Source organism: Zootoca vivipara, chromosome 7 (assembly GCF_965207765.1).
Source record: "Zootoca vivipara chromosome 7, rZooViv2.hap1.1, whole genome shotgun sequence".
Classification (NCBI taxonomy): domain Eukaryota; kingdom Metazoa; phylum Chordata; class Lepidosauria; order Squamata; family Lacertidae; genus Zootoca; species Zootoca vivipara.
In genome coordinates, this window is record NC_142590.1 from 3,581,743 (window position 1) to 3,599,092 (window position 17,350).

Consider the following 17,350-nt stretch of genomic DNA (forward strand, 5'->3'; position numbering starts at 1 on the left):
AGCCTCTCCTTCCATATAGTCTCTTAGCCCTTCTCTGTTTCATACAGAGGGCCTCAAACGTTCATTTATCACTTCAATTCCAATGGTTTTTTTATATATATTAATGCAGCTGTGTGGAACCCCAAATCATTGCATTTAATCAAAGTAGTTCCAAAGGAGGAGGAGAGGGATAACTATGGTATCTCCTCACTTACAGGATCCCTCTAGTAGCTTTCTCTCTCTGTGTGTGGGAAATCTACTGGATCTGCAGATCTTTTCTGCTGGGGTGAAAGAAAGAGATTGTGTGTGGGTTTTTTTAGTTGGAAAATGCCCAGGGAGAAAGAATTACCCAGCCCCTTTCCTGCTGCACTACTCCAAACTAATTTGGAGCGCCCTATGACCTCAGTAAATAATTTTTAATATTACTGAAAAAACAATGGTCTAATTCAGGCATTGGATAACTATAGGCATTTCCAGCATGGATGATGTTGGGGTGCACACTTGGGTTCCACCCAGCACCATGGGGTACACAGGCTCCTCTTTAGACCTTCGTGTAATTAGCACAAAGGTTGCAGAGCATTTCTTAGCATCTTTTGTTGAATGTGCTGTGACCAGGGTCCCTTCTCTTAGGAGGGTTTCCAATGGCCTGTTCAACCAAATGCATCAGATTTTTGAGCTAATTTGACAGAGATCTAAAGAGGAGCCTGTGCGTCTGCTAGGGGGTGAGGATGGGGCCCTGTTCACATTTAAGACCTTGTGTGTTCAGGCCTTATGTTTTCCCGGTATATAAACAAGCTGTGATGAGTTTTGGCTGTTCTCTCCTCCCCTAATTCATCTGCAGAGAGGTTGGAAGCTTTCACTTTCAGTTTTACACAAACCACAGTTCTCAGTGATCCCCGAATTAGGAAAGTGTTGTTTGTTTAAACTAGGGTTAGCCAACCCCTACAGAAGTTGCTGTGCTACAGCTCCCCTCATCCCTAATCACTGGCCATGTTGGTGTAGAAATTGGAGTCCAACAACATCTAGAGAGCACCATGTTGGCTAACCCTGATTTAAACTATTGTTTCAGAAAACAAACAGGTCCTGAAATCATGGTTTGCTCCCAACTAGTTCTCACTAAACATAGTCTAAAACAAACCACAGTTTCCTGATTTTGGATGCTATGGGGAACCATGGTTAGTTCAGAACTGAAACTGAAAGTTTATGACAATCTCTTCACCGATGTGAAAGAATAGGAGTATATAAACAGTATGCTTGCTGCAGCTTGTTTACATAGTAGAAACCATGATTTCCTGATATATCTGATTTTTGTGTGTGTGTGTGTGTGTTCTGATATATCTGATTTGGGCCTACGTATCTCCTATATCACATCTAGTGTTGTGGTCACACTGCTTCTTTATCCTGAAACTTGCTTCTGCTCTCAGGCTAGCTATTCACTGCATCAATGAGGTGAAGTAAGTAATCCACATCAAGGGATTTATTTGTGGTCTGTATTCATATTTTTCAATGATCAGATACAGAGCTGGGAGTGGGAGAGAAGGTCATTTCAATTACCAAGTGGTCATTATAGCCCATTTATTACCTTCCATAGCAGTTTTTGGAACTGTTTCTGACAGCATTTCCCTCCTGAATTTTTATCCTCACAAATAACTAGGATTTTAGACAGTTACCCAAAGCAGCTTCCTCCATCTCCCTTTCTGCTCTCTCTCCTTTGGGCCACGCTTCAGGCAAGGTTATGAAGACCACCATCGGAACTTTGTGGAAGATTATGTGCATAGCGACTCCCAGAGATACCCCCAACCTGGGCAGAGCGAGAGAGGTACTGCTTTCTCCACAGAAACAAAACTGGTTTAAAAATACTTGATGGAACTGGATTGAAGAGGAATTCTAGAACCCATTCTGGTGGTGTGTGCTTGTGTACATTGTGACGATCCCACCTCTGCCACCAAAAATGTGACGATACTCCCTTCTCTATTACTAGCAGTGTGCTGAAGGAATTCAGTTATTGTTCAAACAACCCACTATTCCTTCTTTCTCCCCAAATAAACTCCCTGTTTTTATATGGGTTTGCTAGTACATAGAGTACAGTTCCAGCTTTCCAAATAACATGGCTCTGTATCCTTAAAAACTCCAGGCAAATGTTTCAGGAACAATCTTGTGCCCTCAGTTAAGGTTTCCCTCTCAACTCAGGTTCACCTCAGCAGCTGTTGCCTCAGCCCTTTAGCCACTGCAAGGCACTCTTTCCCTCCACTTGCCTCCCCTGTGTGTGACTTTGAGATGCAAACTATCCACCTGCTCCTCAGGCTTAGTTTTATCTCCCCTCTTCAGTCACCACCCTTTTGAGTTTAGATACGTTGCTGGAATAAGGAGGAACACAACATTTGACACAACATAGATGAAAGCTTTATTTAACTGGAGAACATGTATATTTCTTTATGGTTTCATTTGTTTAAACTCTTAGTTCATCATCTTCTTTTCATATAACACAGACTTGTTAATACACCTCCTGCATCCCTCTCTAACACTCTACTCTCCCCAACTGCCGACTCCCAACTGCCAACCACCATTTAGAATGCCATCAAGCTCCGCCTCCCAAGGAACACCTGCCTATAATGGGAGAGATAGATTAACCCATGATGAACCAGAATCATCATCAGGCACTATTCCGCCACATACATATTCAAAGCCTTCCTTACGCCATGCTTGTTCTCTGCCTCTGCCTATCCTTCATGGCTCTGTGTTACAAAGGGCCATCGGCTGCATACACACCACACACTGAAACAACATTGAATCCCCATTATTTTCCCCACCCCAGAAAATAAATTGTGTGAACTGTGGTTTACCCCTACAATTCCAGGCACCATTAACAAACTACTGTTCCTAGGATTCTTTGGAGGAACTCATGTATTTTAGACGTGCTTTAAATGTACGGAGCCCAACAATTCTCTGTGGTTAGATTTACCATTGTCTCATTTGCTAAGTTCAATGATCCTCCTCATTTGATAACCTTTTTGAAATAAAATTCTGGTTTTTCTTTTAAAAAAGGAAAAAAAGTCCATCTCAGCAAGAATGTGAAATTTTTGTCTCACAGGCTCAAAATTCTCAGTACTTTTCCTGAACTAGTTCTGAGCCTAAATGTCAACCCATTTTGTGAGCCCCATTTACAGGCCTTGAAAGCCCCATATTTATTTATTTACTAATACATTTATACCTTGAGTTGTACAGCAATTCTAAGAAACCAAAAAACCAGCACAGTTTTGAAATCGGTGGATAGACTCTAGAGGTTTTGAAAGGTTCAGCCTGTTATCTTGATTTAAAATGATGTCCAACACCATCCAAATATTCACTTCTTAATCTCAGGAACCATCATGCACAATTTGGATACGATATAGTAAGACAAGGGTTGCCAACCTTTTTGGATTAGTGGGCACATTTCAAATTTTGAGAGAGTGCTGGGGGTGCCAGTCACAAAATGCATACCATGTAGTGGGCATAACACAAAATGGCTGCCACAGTAGAGTTAGAGAGGCAGCTGCCCCTGGCAACCTTATACTTACCATGGGAAATCATCTATGTTATGCTGGTCCTGATTATGGAGATCTCCCTCAGAAAAAATAAATGTAGTAGCCAACACCACTCTAATTTCACAGAAATTGCTTAGAAAGTACCGGCACATTTTGCTGCATAACTTTCTTTCTAGGAGGGCTAGAGGCTGGCCACATGCAAGTGGTAGGCAGAACCAGAGGCAAAAGTGTGAATTTTACCTTTACACAGTAGGTTAGTTTCCACCCACACCCAGCCTTCTCCATCCAGGCAGGCAAGCAAAAGCGTGATCAGAGTCCAAGGACATATTTCAGTCTGGCAAAACACATTCAAGGTGGGCGTATATCGGGGGGTGGTGAGGGGCGAGAGGGTGTGGCTTAGAATGGGGTGTGAACTTGGGCAATATGGAAAGGGAAAGGCCATTTTGCCCCTACCAGGTTTCAATCTTACATAGACCTTTCTTAATCTGAAGGTAGATTTTGAGTGAGCCTTTGACTGAGGCTAACAAATTATACAGTAAATGTTCCTTCGAGCATTTGTGAGTTGATAATACTGGCACCTGGGGTGTAGCTGACTGTTCTACTGTGGATTCTGGCACATTTTAACATGGTTTTATTGGAATTGTTTTGTATTGTAGTGAACAGACCTTGTATCATTGATGAGGGGCAATATAGAAATTTTAAGAATGAACAAACATTTGTAAGTTCCGGTGTGTAAGTATGTGCACACACGTTGCATCTTTGTGCATTCACATGCGTAAAAAAACCTCTAGTGTATATGACTTTTAATGGCCTCTTGTAATCAGATGTACTTTGTTTCTAAGCAAAGCCCTTTTGACAACAAAAGACTCCAAGGTAGCATTATCAGTTTTTAAATGTTGCGGATGCCTGGAAGTAGAGCTGCTCCTTTTTGTTTTCTCTGAGTATGTAGATCCAAGACAGAGAGATACCTGGGGCGAAGGTACAAATCACTGGGAGCAGAACTATTATGGAGATCATCATCGGGTAGAAAGCAGCGGCTTTGCAGAACATCACAATGGGACTCCAGTTTGGTAAGGAAATCCCCTGAGCTGACCCACCCAACTTGGAAATAACTAAGATCTCCTGTACCCAGTGTCTGTGAAAGACACTCGGTGACTCTCTGCTCTTGCCGTGTGCCTCAGGGAAGCATGTTTCCCCACGGGAGGCCCCTGAGACCTTTGCCAGGTGAGTATAGTCCCGGGATGCCCACTCCTCAGGCTTCTGTGTAGGTCCTGGAGAACTAGATATGTTGCCCTGTAACATTTGCAGCAAACCTGAAATCCAACCACTGCAAACATTTCATTCAATAAAGAAAAGTTAGGAGGTCATCTTTAATTGATCCGTTTTGGTCTTTCACTCAGAGTAAGACCCTGGAACCCAAACAGCCTCAAAATATGCACAAATGTGCCCTTAATGCATAACCATGCTCTCCTGTGGGGAGATGCATGAGCTCTCTGTGAGGGTGCAGCCAACAGAGTTGTAAACAAAACCTCTCTCTCTCTCCCCCACCCACCTTTTGCTACCCTTCTTCAATAAGGTCTAAGAGGCATGAGTCTTATGAAGACAATTACGTTTCAAAGAAAGATGGCTCCTATGATATAAATTACAGTTATCCTTTGCAACAAGGACAGAGTCAGGATGAATTCCAGTGGAAATTCCAGGAGAACACCAGTGTTCCAGAGCATGAGGTGCGAGCTTTGGGACTTGTCGTCCAGGGTATCCTTTCTTCTTCCCTCATCCCAGCTGGCACTACTTTATTAGGCCTGAGAGCCTTAGGAAGCAAATGCCAGCTTTAAAGTTCTTTGTAAAGGGCGTTGCAGTTCCTTTTCCCTTTGCTTTCGTCAAGACCATCGTTCCTTCCATTCCGCCTCTTTCCCGCTCCTTTTCTCCACTGTAGGTTCCAGAGCCAAGCCTGCTCCAAAAGTATAAGGAATCGGGCCTCAGCTCGAGTAGCTATGAGCTTAGCCAGTACATGTACGATCCCGCCAGCCACTACGAAGCAGCTCCCTCCAAGGACTGGAGCCCCATTCAGGCAGGTAAGGTGTTCCAACACCAGAAACATCTGGTGTGCGGGTGACCAAGGCATTTGCCAACACCTGGAGGGCAGCATCAGGGCCCCACTATGCATTCTTTCTTTGCATGGATTTTTTCCATCCCTCTAAATCTGACCCCCTATATTGAATCTGGTGTTGTTATTGTGCATGTCCAGCCCTTTTCTTTTCAACTTTTGCATTGTAAGACGCCTTGTGAGGGCTTGCCCCAAAAGGCAGGGTGGAAATATGTTAAACAAACAAACAAACAAACAAACAAACATTTATTATTTATACCCTGCCCATCTGGCTGGGTTTCCTCAGCCACTTGGGGCGTTTTCCAGAAGGATATTAAAATACTGTACAATAATCTATTAAACATTAAAAGCTTCCCGAAACAGGGCTGCCTTCAGATGCTATTTGTGTGTGTCTAAACATGGGAGTGTTCCTGTCACCTAAAAGAGGGGTGAGGTTTGAGTTTAAAAGCAGAAGGATGGTGCAGGAGACAGATTTGGACAGAACCCTCCATGTGCCTGTGAATTACCTCCAAGTTCTTTTATAACTCTGGTGTCAGAGCTCAGCTGAAGACAAAAACTATGATGGAGAAAAGCTATGGGAAGCTTTGGCAGGAGTAGTGATCTGTACCTCTCATCCATGTACCCCTTTTGCTTGTAAAATCACATCCTCCTGTGAGACCGAGTCAGTTCTTTGTTTAGACACGTCGAACGACAGGCATCCTTCTAGTCTGGGGCTCAGATTCTGGCAGGAGGCATGTCAAACAAAGGCTCACTTCAGCCACTTACTGGGTGGCCACCGTCTTTGTGTGATGGGGGGTCCTGGCTATGCATCTTCCCCCTTCCCCGTGGATCTAAAACAAGGAAGGTATAACCTGTAGCCATCCAGATGTGGTTGAAGGCACAACTCACAACACCACTGATCATCGGACACACTGGCTTGGCCATTGATGGAAGTTGCAGAAGTCCAGCAAGATCTGGAGAGTGCCAGATTCCACAGCCCTGATCTACAATAATGTGTGATACAGGGGCCACACTTGCCTGTAAACACAAAAGCTCCCACCTTCCCAATGCTGCCCAACATGTGTCTGAACTTGGCCAAACTCTTTTTATGCTACCCCATCAGCTTCCTCTATGTCTTTCCTGCTTTCTATTCCTTCAGTAGCACCTTAAAGACCAACTAAGTTTTTATTTTGGTATGAGCTTTCGTGTGCATGCACACTTCTTCAGATACAGTGAATCTGAAGAAGTGTGCATGCACTGTATCTGAAGAAGTGTGCATGCACACGAAAGCTCATACCAAAATAAAAACTTAGTTGGTCTTTAAGGTGCTACTGAAGGAATTTTTTTATTTTACTTCGATCCAGACCAACACGGCTACCTACCTGTAACCTGCTTTCTATTGTTGAGTTGAGTTCTGTTCCCTTCACTGTCACCCCCTATGACAAGGCAGTTATTCTTCCCGCCTGCTTTCAGATTTACAGTTCACCGAGCATCTTATTTGATGTGCATTTTAGCTGGCTTGCTTTCTTGTCAGTCTGGGATCAGCCCCTGGCCTAAGCCAATGACAAGTCGCTAACGGTCCTGGTCTTGTCATTTAGCAGAAGACTTGCCAGTTCCTCTTCACCCTGTGGCACCTCTGAAGTTCCGAGTCCCCCATGTACCTGTGTGCTTTGGAGCTGGGGGGCAGCTGGTCCGAGGATGTCCTAATTACCCAGCAGATGGGCAACCCGCTCTTGTCGAAATGCACAGCCTGGAGGTAAACATTAACTTGCCCCTTGGAAGAGAGATGGATTGTTGCAAATCTGCCCTCCTTTGCTTTGACAGTTCTTTCTCCTGAGTCTTGACTTCACTCTTTCATTCCTGCCTCACCTCTCTCATTGTTTTATTTTGCTGTCAGTCAGCTATGAGCCTATTTTTAACAACTCCTTTATCTATGGATTTGGGAATGTCTTCTTTGTGCTGGCACCTCCAAACATCAGCCTGTCCCCTGATGTTTGCTTAAAGTGTCTTTTAGACACCCTCTGATTTCCAGCTGTTTGGCAGAAACACCCAACATCCATTTCAAGGTTCATCACAATCAGTAGAAACATTCTTTTTAAAAAGAAGAAAGCGGAGATTCTGCAGGCAACTGGAAGAATTTATATTGCAGACCCTATTCTGTGATCCCTTTAGCCATGGGGATTCCTATGAAATAGCTACTCTAGTTATTAAAGGTAAAGGTAACCCTGACCGTTAGGTCCAGTTGCGGACGACTCTGGGTTTGCGGTGCTCATCTCGCTTTAGTGGCCAAGGGAGCCGGCGTTTGTCTGCAGACAGCTTCTGGGTCATGTGGTCTGGTGAACCAGAGCAGCACATGGAAACGCCGTTTACCTTCCCGCCAGAGTGATACCTATTTATCTACTTGCACTTTGACATGCTTTTGAACTGCTCTGTGGGCAGGAGCAGGGACTGAGCAATGGGAAGTCACCCCATCGCGGGGATTTGAACCGCCGACCTTCCGATTGGCAAGCCCTAGGCTCTGTGGTTTAGACCACAGTTATTAAGTTATTAAGACCCTTAGTTATTAAGAGTTATTAAGTTATTAAGACCCTTAGTTATTAAGGGGTCACAAATATCATTGTTCAAATCTCTCCACCATAAATTTTCTAGGTTGCCCCAGATAACCCTTCAGCTTCAGGCCCCCTAAGACTGTTAGGGCTTGTCTACAGAGACATTTGCTATGTGTTTGTAAATGTTTTTATTTGCATAGCCCACATCCCTCGATGACACCGGTCTCCATGCTTTGCCCCTGTATATTTGTGTTTACCTGATATGGATGGGGACAATTTGATAAATTGGGGGAAACTGGGCTCCAAACAACTCCTCTCGGGATTGCGGATTATTTGTTTTGTTGTTTTGGGGCGGGTGAATCAGTTGTCACTTTCTGGTACTCCTCTTTCCAGGCCTACTACTTCTTTATTTCATTTCTTTTCAGGCTGTGCTTGTAACTATTTCCTGTGTGCTTCTGAATGGAAGAATATATATGTTTTCCTTTTGATCCCTCAGATTAGCACGGACCCAGAAAACTGCACAAGCCAATGGCAGCTTGCACACCACACACACACACACACACACACACACACACACACTCTTCTGATCCATCAGATATGCATAAAACTAGAAAGCTGCACAAGCAAATTTGCAGTTGCCACAGGAAGAGAGACAAGGGCAGGAAGGTGTTCAAAGAGCTTACACAACCCTGGATAACTAAAGCAAGCACACCATGGCATACTTTCTACAACCACCTTAGCTTAAGGTTACCAGATTTTTTTCCAATGAATCCGGGGACACTTTTCAGCTTCCTACTAAATAGATGGATTTTGTCAGGGGGCTGATTTGTAAATCCAGGGACTGTCCCTGGGAAGCGGGGACGTCTGGTAACCTTACTTTAGCTACAGTGAGTGCAGGCAATTATCCGAATCCCACTCCCTGACTCTTTCCTTGTTTTCCAGGTGATCCTACATGATACAGCTGAGCAGGAAGCCTTGAGAGTCTTCCCGGGACCTCTCATCAGGTACATGGCCTCTGAAAGAGTACAACTTAAGTTTTCATTCTCAATTGTAGCCCCGAGGCAGCCCTACTCTGTAGCAAGCTGAGACATCCCAGGCAACAGACTCTGGGTGTTATTGATGGGTAGCCAAATGGAAGTCAGGGGATCTGACTCATGGGGCACTATGTACCAGGGTGTTCAGCTGTGCAAGCCCCACTGAAATGAATGGGAGCTGCTCAAGAGCCCACAAACCCTCCTTTGCAGCTCTTCTTTGTTTTCTTGTGGCAGAAAAAACAGCCCAGTGAATTGTGTTCTTTGTCAATCAGAGGAAGGCTGCTGGTTGGATTTTCTGTTTCAGGCACTTGAGTAGCCTGAAGAAAGTGTTTCATTTCTGCCATTTGGGCTGCAGGAGGCTATTTTAACATGTCGTACAGGTCACAGTGCTCTAACTATATGGGATTAGAATAAAAAGTTGAGGGTGAGGGAAGGTGGAAATAAAAGCCCCCCCCCTTTAGTTATCATGGTAAATGCTCTCTTAAACTGTCATTTGATTCTCCTCACACCAGCACCTGGGCAAAAGCCAGAGGGTTTGCTTTTGCATTCCAAATCTTTTTTTTAAAAGCAATTTATTAAATTTTTTGAAATAAACACATTAAACACATTAAACAATAACAAAACATTCAACAACAAACACAACACACACAAATTTTCTCTTTTAAACATCTATCTCTAATTCCCAATGCTCTGCCGAGCTTGACTTCCCTCCTTCCCCTCATTTGGTTTTCTTATCAACTCTTATCTCGCAGTTCCTTTACTTCCTCTACTTAAAGTCATTTCGTAGGATTTATTTCAATCCTGCAAGTGTCTTTAAACTTCTACAGTTCCTCTCCATGTAGTCCACGAATTTACTCCAGTCTTTTTGGAACCTTGCCTCTCCCTGGTTTCGGATCCTGCTAGTCAGTCTTGCTAATTCCGCATAGTCTATCATTTTCGTCTGCCACTTTGCATTCCAAATCTTGGATCGATTGCTGAGTTGTCGGGAAGGGTGCTCTGTCACTGTTTCCAGGACGGATTCAGTCACGTACCTGCACACTCAGGTTGCACGGTTATAGTTGATTAGGAGGTCTTGCGCAGTAAGCCAGCTTACCTGCAGAATTGGACTTTTTGCAGTAAGGAAAGTGATGGGGGGAAATGCCCTGGAGAGTTGTGGGATAATACTTGCTGCAACAAGAGTCACGCCAAAGCCTTTGGAAATGTTATATACTGGTAATAATAATAATAATAATAATAATAATAATAATAATAATATAATTATTTATACCCCGCCCATCTGTCTGGGTTTCCCCAGTCACTCTGGGCGGCTTCCAACAGAAAAATAAAACACAGTAATCTATTAAACATTAAAAGCCTCCCTGAACAGGGCTGCCTTCAGATGTCTTCTAAAAGTCTGGTAGTTGTGTTCCTCTTTGACATCTGTTGGGAGGGCGTTCCACAGGGCAGGCGCCACCACCGAGAAGGCCCTCTGCCTGGTTCCCTGCAACTTGGCTTCTCGCAACGAGGGAACTGCCAGAAGGCCCTCGGTGCTGGACCTCAGTGTCCAGGCTAAACAATGGGGGTGGAGACGCTCCTTCAGGTATACTGGACAGAGGCCATTTAGGGTGGTAGCAGGGATCTTGCCCTCCACAGCCCTCCAAACCTCCAAATCTACCCAGTCCTTGAGATCTGGGCCACCTATGGATCTGAAAGTCATTGCGCCCCTTTCTTCTCTTCCAGGGAGGATCTGCACAAGGTGGACGTGATGACGTTTTGTCAGCACAGAGCAGCTGTGGGCTCTGACCTGGACTCTAGCCAAAGCAGAGATTCAGCCTTGCTTTGGAAACTTCTCCTCCTCCTTTGCCGTCAGAACGGGGTGTGTATCTCCTACGGGGCAAAGTTAGAGAGCCTGGCTAGCATACCCCCTTGTGGTGCAAGTTTTCACCGCCTTCCTCTGCTTAGGCTTCACCTTTATCCCACCCCAATCACTTTTGCAACTGATATCGGATGTCTTCCTTGGTGTTGGAGTCTGTGTGGACCCAGACCTCTGGGAAGTGAGTGCAGGTTCCCATCAATTTTGGGAGGATTTCTCAATGTCTGGTGTCCTTAAAGGTAAAGGGACTCCTGACCGTTAGGTCCAGTCGCGGACGACTCTGGGGTTGCAGTGCTCATCTCGCTTTATTGGCCGAGGGAGCTGGTGTGCAGCTTTCGGGTCATGTGGCCAGCATGACTAAGCTGCTTATGGCGAACCAGAAATGCCATTTACTTTCCTGCCAGTGCAGTACCTATTTATCTACTTGCACTTTTACGTGCTTTCGGACTGCTAGGTTAGCAGGAGCAGGGACCAAGCAATGGGAGCTCACCCCGTCACGGGGATTCAAACTGCCGACCTTCTGATCGGCAAGCCCTAGGCTCAGTGGTTTAGACCACAGCGCCACCCGCACCCCTTCTGGTGTCTTTACGTTACCCATATTTCTCCCAAAACCCTAGAAGAAAGGGCATGGTATTTGCTCTTCTTTCTCAAGTGTTCAGCTTTGAGGTCTGGGTATAATACCAGGCAGACCTTTTGGCCTTTTCCGGTAAAAACTGAAATAAATTTGAATCGTGCAGCATGAACCTGAAACTGTCAATCCTATGTTTTATATTCAAAATGTCAGAAGTGTTAAAATGTCACCTTTATTTCCATTTCTTAAGGAGAGGGTTTGACATAATTGGCACCATGCAATATGCATGTCTATTTAACAATCCGCCCTGCTTTTCACCGGTCAAGACCCATAAAACTTTATGCAAATCAATAAAATAAAATAAAGATGCAAGCTGTTAAGAAAAGAACGCATAGCAATTTGAGAATTTGTGTAGTGTCAGTACACAAGTTTCAGGAGTTTGAGCTGTTTGTTGTCCAACTAGGTAAATTTGTAAAATTTGCAATGTTTGCAATTACGTCTGAATCCTGTAGCTGCTGTGCTTTCTCCTCGTCCCTTTGCAGTCTATGGTGGGCTCAGATACGGCTGAGCTGCTGGTGCAAGACAGCCGGCACCGGGAAAGGTACAAAAGGCAAGATCCAGCAGCCAACCTGATCAACCTGACGGATGAGGAGTGGCCAGTGCAGGGCTGTGGGACTCCAGACCTTCTCACAGGGGAGATTGTCCCAAGTGCCGCCACACCAGAGCAAAGAGTGGAGAAGTTCACCAAACTCCTCTTCTACGGCAGGAAAAAAGTAAGCTGAAAGCTCATGTCTTCTGTGTCAGGTTTTGTGGGTTTAGTGCACAGAAAATGGCCTGGATCACACCCATACACATATCCCAGTTGCATCAAATGATTTCTCCTGTGTCTGAGCCATCCAAATTAATCACTGCAACACAGAAGCCACTTCTGCTACACTACAGCAACATTCACACCAGCAAAAACCAGTGCAAGCCCATTACTTTGAGTGGTGGCCTCCCTTACAGCATTGCTTGTAAGTGTCATTGAAAAGCAAAGCACTATGTAAAAACTGTTAACTTTGGTTGAGCTTTGTGTACAGAATGCCCAGGTTCTCCTCTTGGCACCTTTTACAAAGGATTTGGGGTAGAAGAGCTTGGAAAGACCTCTGTCTGAGACCTTGGCTAACTGCTGGCAGTCAAAGCAGACAATCCTGGGCTAGAAATACACAATGGCCTGATGCCCAACGGCATCTTCATAATTTTTTAGCTTGCTTTGTAAATAACTCTTTTGTTAAATTTTAAGAAGCACTTATGTTTTTACATCTATAAAAGTGCATCTGTTCACAATTATGCAATACAGAAATAATAAAGCCAAAAGTTATTAAATGCAGAAAAAAACAAAGGGCACTGGTCAGAGCACATTATACACTTCTTATAAAGAGAAGATTAAAGCATTGTATGTTGAATAGACATATTGGTGTACATAGAAAATAGAGAGGGAGGAGAGGGCAGATACAGGAGTGTCAAATATATTTTATTGAATCATCCATAGTCTTTTGGGTGCTGGGTGTGGATTTAAGTTGTGTGAATCATTGTTAACATACTTAATAAAATTGCACCACATCACAAATAATTTCTGTTTTGCTTTGCCCTCTTGCCACTCTTAATTGGTGTGTAAGATTTTCCAGTAAGGCTATCTCCCACACTTTGTAGTAGCATGATAAAAGGTTAGCCCCAACTAAGTCTTTCCAGTGTCTGGTGATAACGAGCCTGGCTGCTTTTAGCAGATGTGACAACAGCTGTCTACAATGAGAAGGTACATCTCCGTTTTCAAATAAATTTATAAGTGCCATCTGGGGAGAAAGGGTAAATGTATAATTGTCCCTGGAAAAATTAAAATCCAGAATGGTTGTTTTTGGCACAGGGCCACCACAAATGCATGTGGGTACCTGTTTATTGGCATTCGCATTAGTATCTTGCCAAGGAAGAGGGAACCATGTATGCCAGCTTCATAATTTCATATGAAGGAGTGGACATATAATAGAACATTCCAGTCTTTCCCCAGTGCTTCTCTTGGACTTTCTGTTCATCATTGATGCCCCTGCCTCAGGCCGAACAATGCCTTGTCTGTGGAACTCAGTGGTGGCCTCTGACCACTAAGCCAGCCCTTCTCTGCGCAGTCCCTTCTACTGGCTTCTCTTTCTTAGCAATGCTGGAGTGTGGCAGAATATAGGGGAGTTTGATGGCATGTCGAGAGCTGGCTGTTTATTGGTTCTTGCAGGAAGCTCTGGATTGGGCCATGAGAAACCATCTGTGGGGCCATGCTCTCTTTCTGTCAAGCAAGATGGACCCGAGGACCTACAGCTGGGTCGTGAGTGGGTATGTAGCACCCACTACCACAAAATCTCTCAGTGCACTTTTCTCAGGATTTCAGCAGGGCCGGCCCTAACATTAGGCAGCATGGGGCAGCAAATGCTGGTGTGTGCAGAAAACTGTTGGGTCATGTTGGAGGAAAGAGCTTTGTGTGCAATGAGGCCTGCTCTGCATCTTGTAAGCTAGCTGTTGTCCTCAAGTGTGGTGGAAAAGCAATACAAAAGTTCAATGGTCAGTCAACTTCAGTGTGTGTGTGTGTGTGTGTGAGAGAGAGAGAGAGAGAGGGCACCACCTTGTCCGTCAATTCAGGCAACAGGATGTCTTAGACCAGCCAAGCATTTCATCGCTTGCCAAGTCTATTAAAAATGCTTTCTTCCATCTCATTGCAGGTTCACTAGCACTCTGGCCTTCAATGACCCCCTACAAACGCTTTTCCAGCTCATGTCTGGAAGGATACCTCAGGCATCCCTGGTACTGACGTCAGCCGCCTTTTCTGCCTAAGTATCTTGTCTGCATCTAGGATCAACCATCTGAACCTGCCAGGGCTGGTGGTCCGGGATACACAATCCCCGGGGAAGTTTAGACTAAGGAGCCAAGTCCAAAACAGCAGCTTGATAGGACCAGGTGGAAAACTCTTTGGCCCCTTGTGTCGCCTGATCTTTGCTGAACTGGGAGCCAACTACCTACAGTAGCAGCACTCTAGCAAAGCAGAGACCAGGACAGCAGTTCTGGGTGGCTTCCAAGGTGCTGTGTGTTGCTTGTTCCTGTTTGGGTCGCTGCTTTGAGACACGTCCCCCCCCCCCCCGGGCACTTTGCAGAGCCCAGTGTCAGCTCTGGGTGAAAACCCATTCCACCCCTAAGGAGGTTTATTCTTGAGAAATTATTGGCCAGTTTTTATTTTCCTCCCGTATGCTCCTCTGCTTTGCCCCTCCTGCTGCCTCTCAAAAGCAAAGGCTTCCATAGTTAGGAGCTGTTATTATTGTTGCCCGCATGCCATTCAGTTAAGTGTCCACAAGACTCTGCTGGCACAAAAGGCTCCTCTTACAGTTTATGAGCTCCAACCTCCCACCATTCACCTTCAGGAAACCTGCATTTTAGCTGTTTGGATAGATGGCATCTAGCTAATTTCCTAGATTCCATGCATTCATCCACCCAAACAGCTAAAATGCAGGTATCTTAAAGGTGAATGGTGGTGAGTTGGAATGTGATGTTCTGTTATGCTGTGAAGAGAAGAGGGAGGGCATGGAAGAGCTCAATGGGCAAATTCAATTAATCCCATGTGCCAAAAACTGACATTCATACAAGGGGAATTGTTTGCTTACTGTTTATAGTTCATGTCCTGGCCAAAGCTTTTAAGAATATCATTTATGCAAAATCATCAGCCCCAAAATGCTGTTCTGTAGATCAGTCAATCAACAGCATCGAGGCAGAGCTACAGCCACCATTTCCCAGCTTCATCCAGCCCAGGTTAGGAATCAGGATGGGGCAAGTTGGCATTTTCCAGGTGTAGGTCCCTGCAGCCAATTACTGGGACTAGGCACTTGAGCAGGTACAAAGCAGCAGGCACTGCTTTGTTGACCCGGCAATTGCAGAAGGGCAGGCTTTTCTGCGTGTTAGAAAAATCTTGGCTAAGAAAAAGAAGCTTTGTTTTGCCTGCCAGTCCTACGATCTGATACTGCACTTCCAGCCCCCTTCTGTGCTTGGGGAGGGGTTCCACGCCGGCATGCACACAGTCTCATGCCAGTCCAAGCTCCAGCATCTGTGGGAGGGTGCCCTGATCCAGATACGTCCGGTACAGCATTCTGCCTGTAGACATCGCCACCTTTCTTTCTGCTGGAATCGGTGGAAAGGAAAGCACAGCACAGTGTTGGCCAGGCTTTGTCTCCTCTCCCATGACAGGGCATGGTTCCACAAAAGCACGGGTAGTCGAGATAGAGACAAACCAGGTAGGCCCAATAACCTTATCCTAAGAGCCAGGATGCCCTGTCCCAAGGTGAAACCTTGATTCAACTTTCTGTAGCTGCCACTTGGTTGCTAGGCATGGAGAGAGCAGCACAGCGTAATGTGAGGGATGACATTTTGCCGTCCCTTCCTGGTTCTCTTGCTTAGGCATAGGCCCATGTGGAACAGGCAGTGGGGGCAAAGGGTTGGCCTTTGTTCTGGCAATGCCTCCTTTTTGCTCCATTGCTCCTGAGCTCCCTGGGGGTGTGGGGTGTGGTGGCGCTGTCATGCACCAGCTCCACTGCCCGATTTGCCTTTGCAAAGTCTAAGGGGAAGATCCAGCTGTTCTTGACAACAAGTTTCCTGGCAGCTTTCTGAAGCTTCTGCCCTAGGCAGATTCTCCCATCTGTCTGATGGCAGGGCCTGTCCTGCAAAAGGAAGTTCCACAGAGGCACAAGTTTAGTAATGAGATGCTGACAGCGTCGCACAAAGTTCTTCATCTGTTGAATTCTAGCATGGAGGCAGCAGTGTTGGTATATATGTTTATAGCTACAATATTCTCCTAAGGACAAAAGCCTTGGATTTGCTCCAGGACTCAAGCATTTCCTTTCTTCTCCATTCTCTGCTGAACTTGTGAACTGAAGCGAGGCAAATCTCCTGAAAGGCAATCTCATGTGGAAACATCTATTCTGTTTCTTAAACGCTGAGCAAAGTTGAATGCATTTTAATGTTTCATGTATTTTGCGTCCTGATTCTTCCCTCCCTTTTTTCCTCCCTCCCCTCTTCGAATGCAGTGCTGCGCCGATGAGAAATGGGGTGACTGGAGGCCACATCTGGCTGCTATCCTGTCCAACCGAGTGGGGGAGGCAGATCTGAACTCCAGAGCCATTGTCACCATGGGAGATACGCTGGGTGAGGAGACCCACCAAGGACCCACAATTCCAGTTCCTCTTCTTAAGCCACGAGAGCAGCGTGGCTGCTTCCCACACCACTCCAGCTTCATAGGAACGGAAGAATCGTGAGGAAGGGGTGGGGCCCACTAGGGAAGAACCACAGGGACAGGGCCCAGGCCTAACTTTGGATACTAGCACCGTTCTTCCAATGGGATCCCACCTACCCCATGTTTTCCCTCTGTTTCTCCCTCTATTGTTCATTTATATAAAAGTTGGTACCTTTGTGGGGCTGGTGTGGCAATTAGCGTTATTGGAGAAACTAATGCAGCAAAACAGGCTATGCAGGCTCAATGATGAAAACCAACAACACTCGCTGGGAGGATTATACCAGGAGACCATTGGTCTCTCAGCTCCATTATTGGACTGACTCAGGACCGCTATAGTCACCTTGGGCAATATTTAGCGTTCACCATGGAGTTTGCGAACTGGGTGTTGGGCTCGTGTTTTATCAGTGTTAGAGATGTAAGGGAGGGAAAACCCTTTTCAAGAACAAAACCCCATATTCCCTG

The 17,350-nt window shown here is 45.4% G+C and overlaps 1 protein-coding gene across 7 annotated transcripts in view; it reads left to right on the forward strand.

Moving 5' to 3' along the window:
• Window positions 1-17,350, forward strand: part of SEC16B (SEC16 homolog B, endoplasmic reticulum export factor) — a 49,430-nt gene that overhangs the window by 2,432 nt on the left and 29,648 nt on the right. For 5 of the 7 annotated variants that reach the window (XM_035122580.3, XM_088673672.1, XM_088673674.1 and 2 more), the window contains exons 3-13: window positions 1,707-1,798; window positions 4,453-4,573; window positions 5,080-5,230; window positions 5,440-5,578; window positions 7,188-7,345; window positions 9,081-9,142; window positions 10,892-11,027; window positions 12,138-12,368; window positions 13,856-13,953; window positions 14,337-14,418; window positions 16,683-16,800. In XM_035122580.3, coding sequence (XP_034978471.1) covers window positions 1,707-1,798; window positions 4,453-4,573; window positions 5,080-5,230; window positions 5,440-5,578; window positions 7,188-7,345; window positions 9,081-9,142; window positions 10,892-11,027; window positions 12,138-12,368; window positions 13,856-13,953; window positions 14,337-14,418; window positions 16,683-16,800 — 1,388 coding nt within the window. Of the gene's footprint in view, window positions 1-1,706; window positions 1,799-4,445; window positions 4,574-5,079; window positions 5,231-5,439; window positions 5,579-7,187; window positions 7,346-9,080; window positions 9,143-10,891; window positions 11,028-12,137; window positions 12,369-13,855; window positions 13,954-14,336; window positions 14,419-16,682; window positions 16,801-17,350 lie in introns of all 7 variants that reach the window. The other 2 variants (XM_088673673.1, XM_035122583.3) reach the window with 2 other exon arrangements.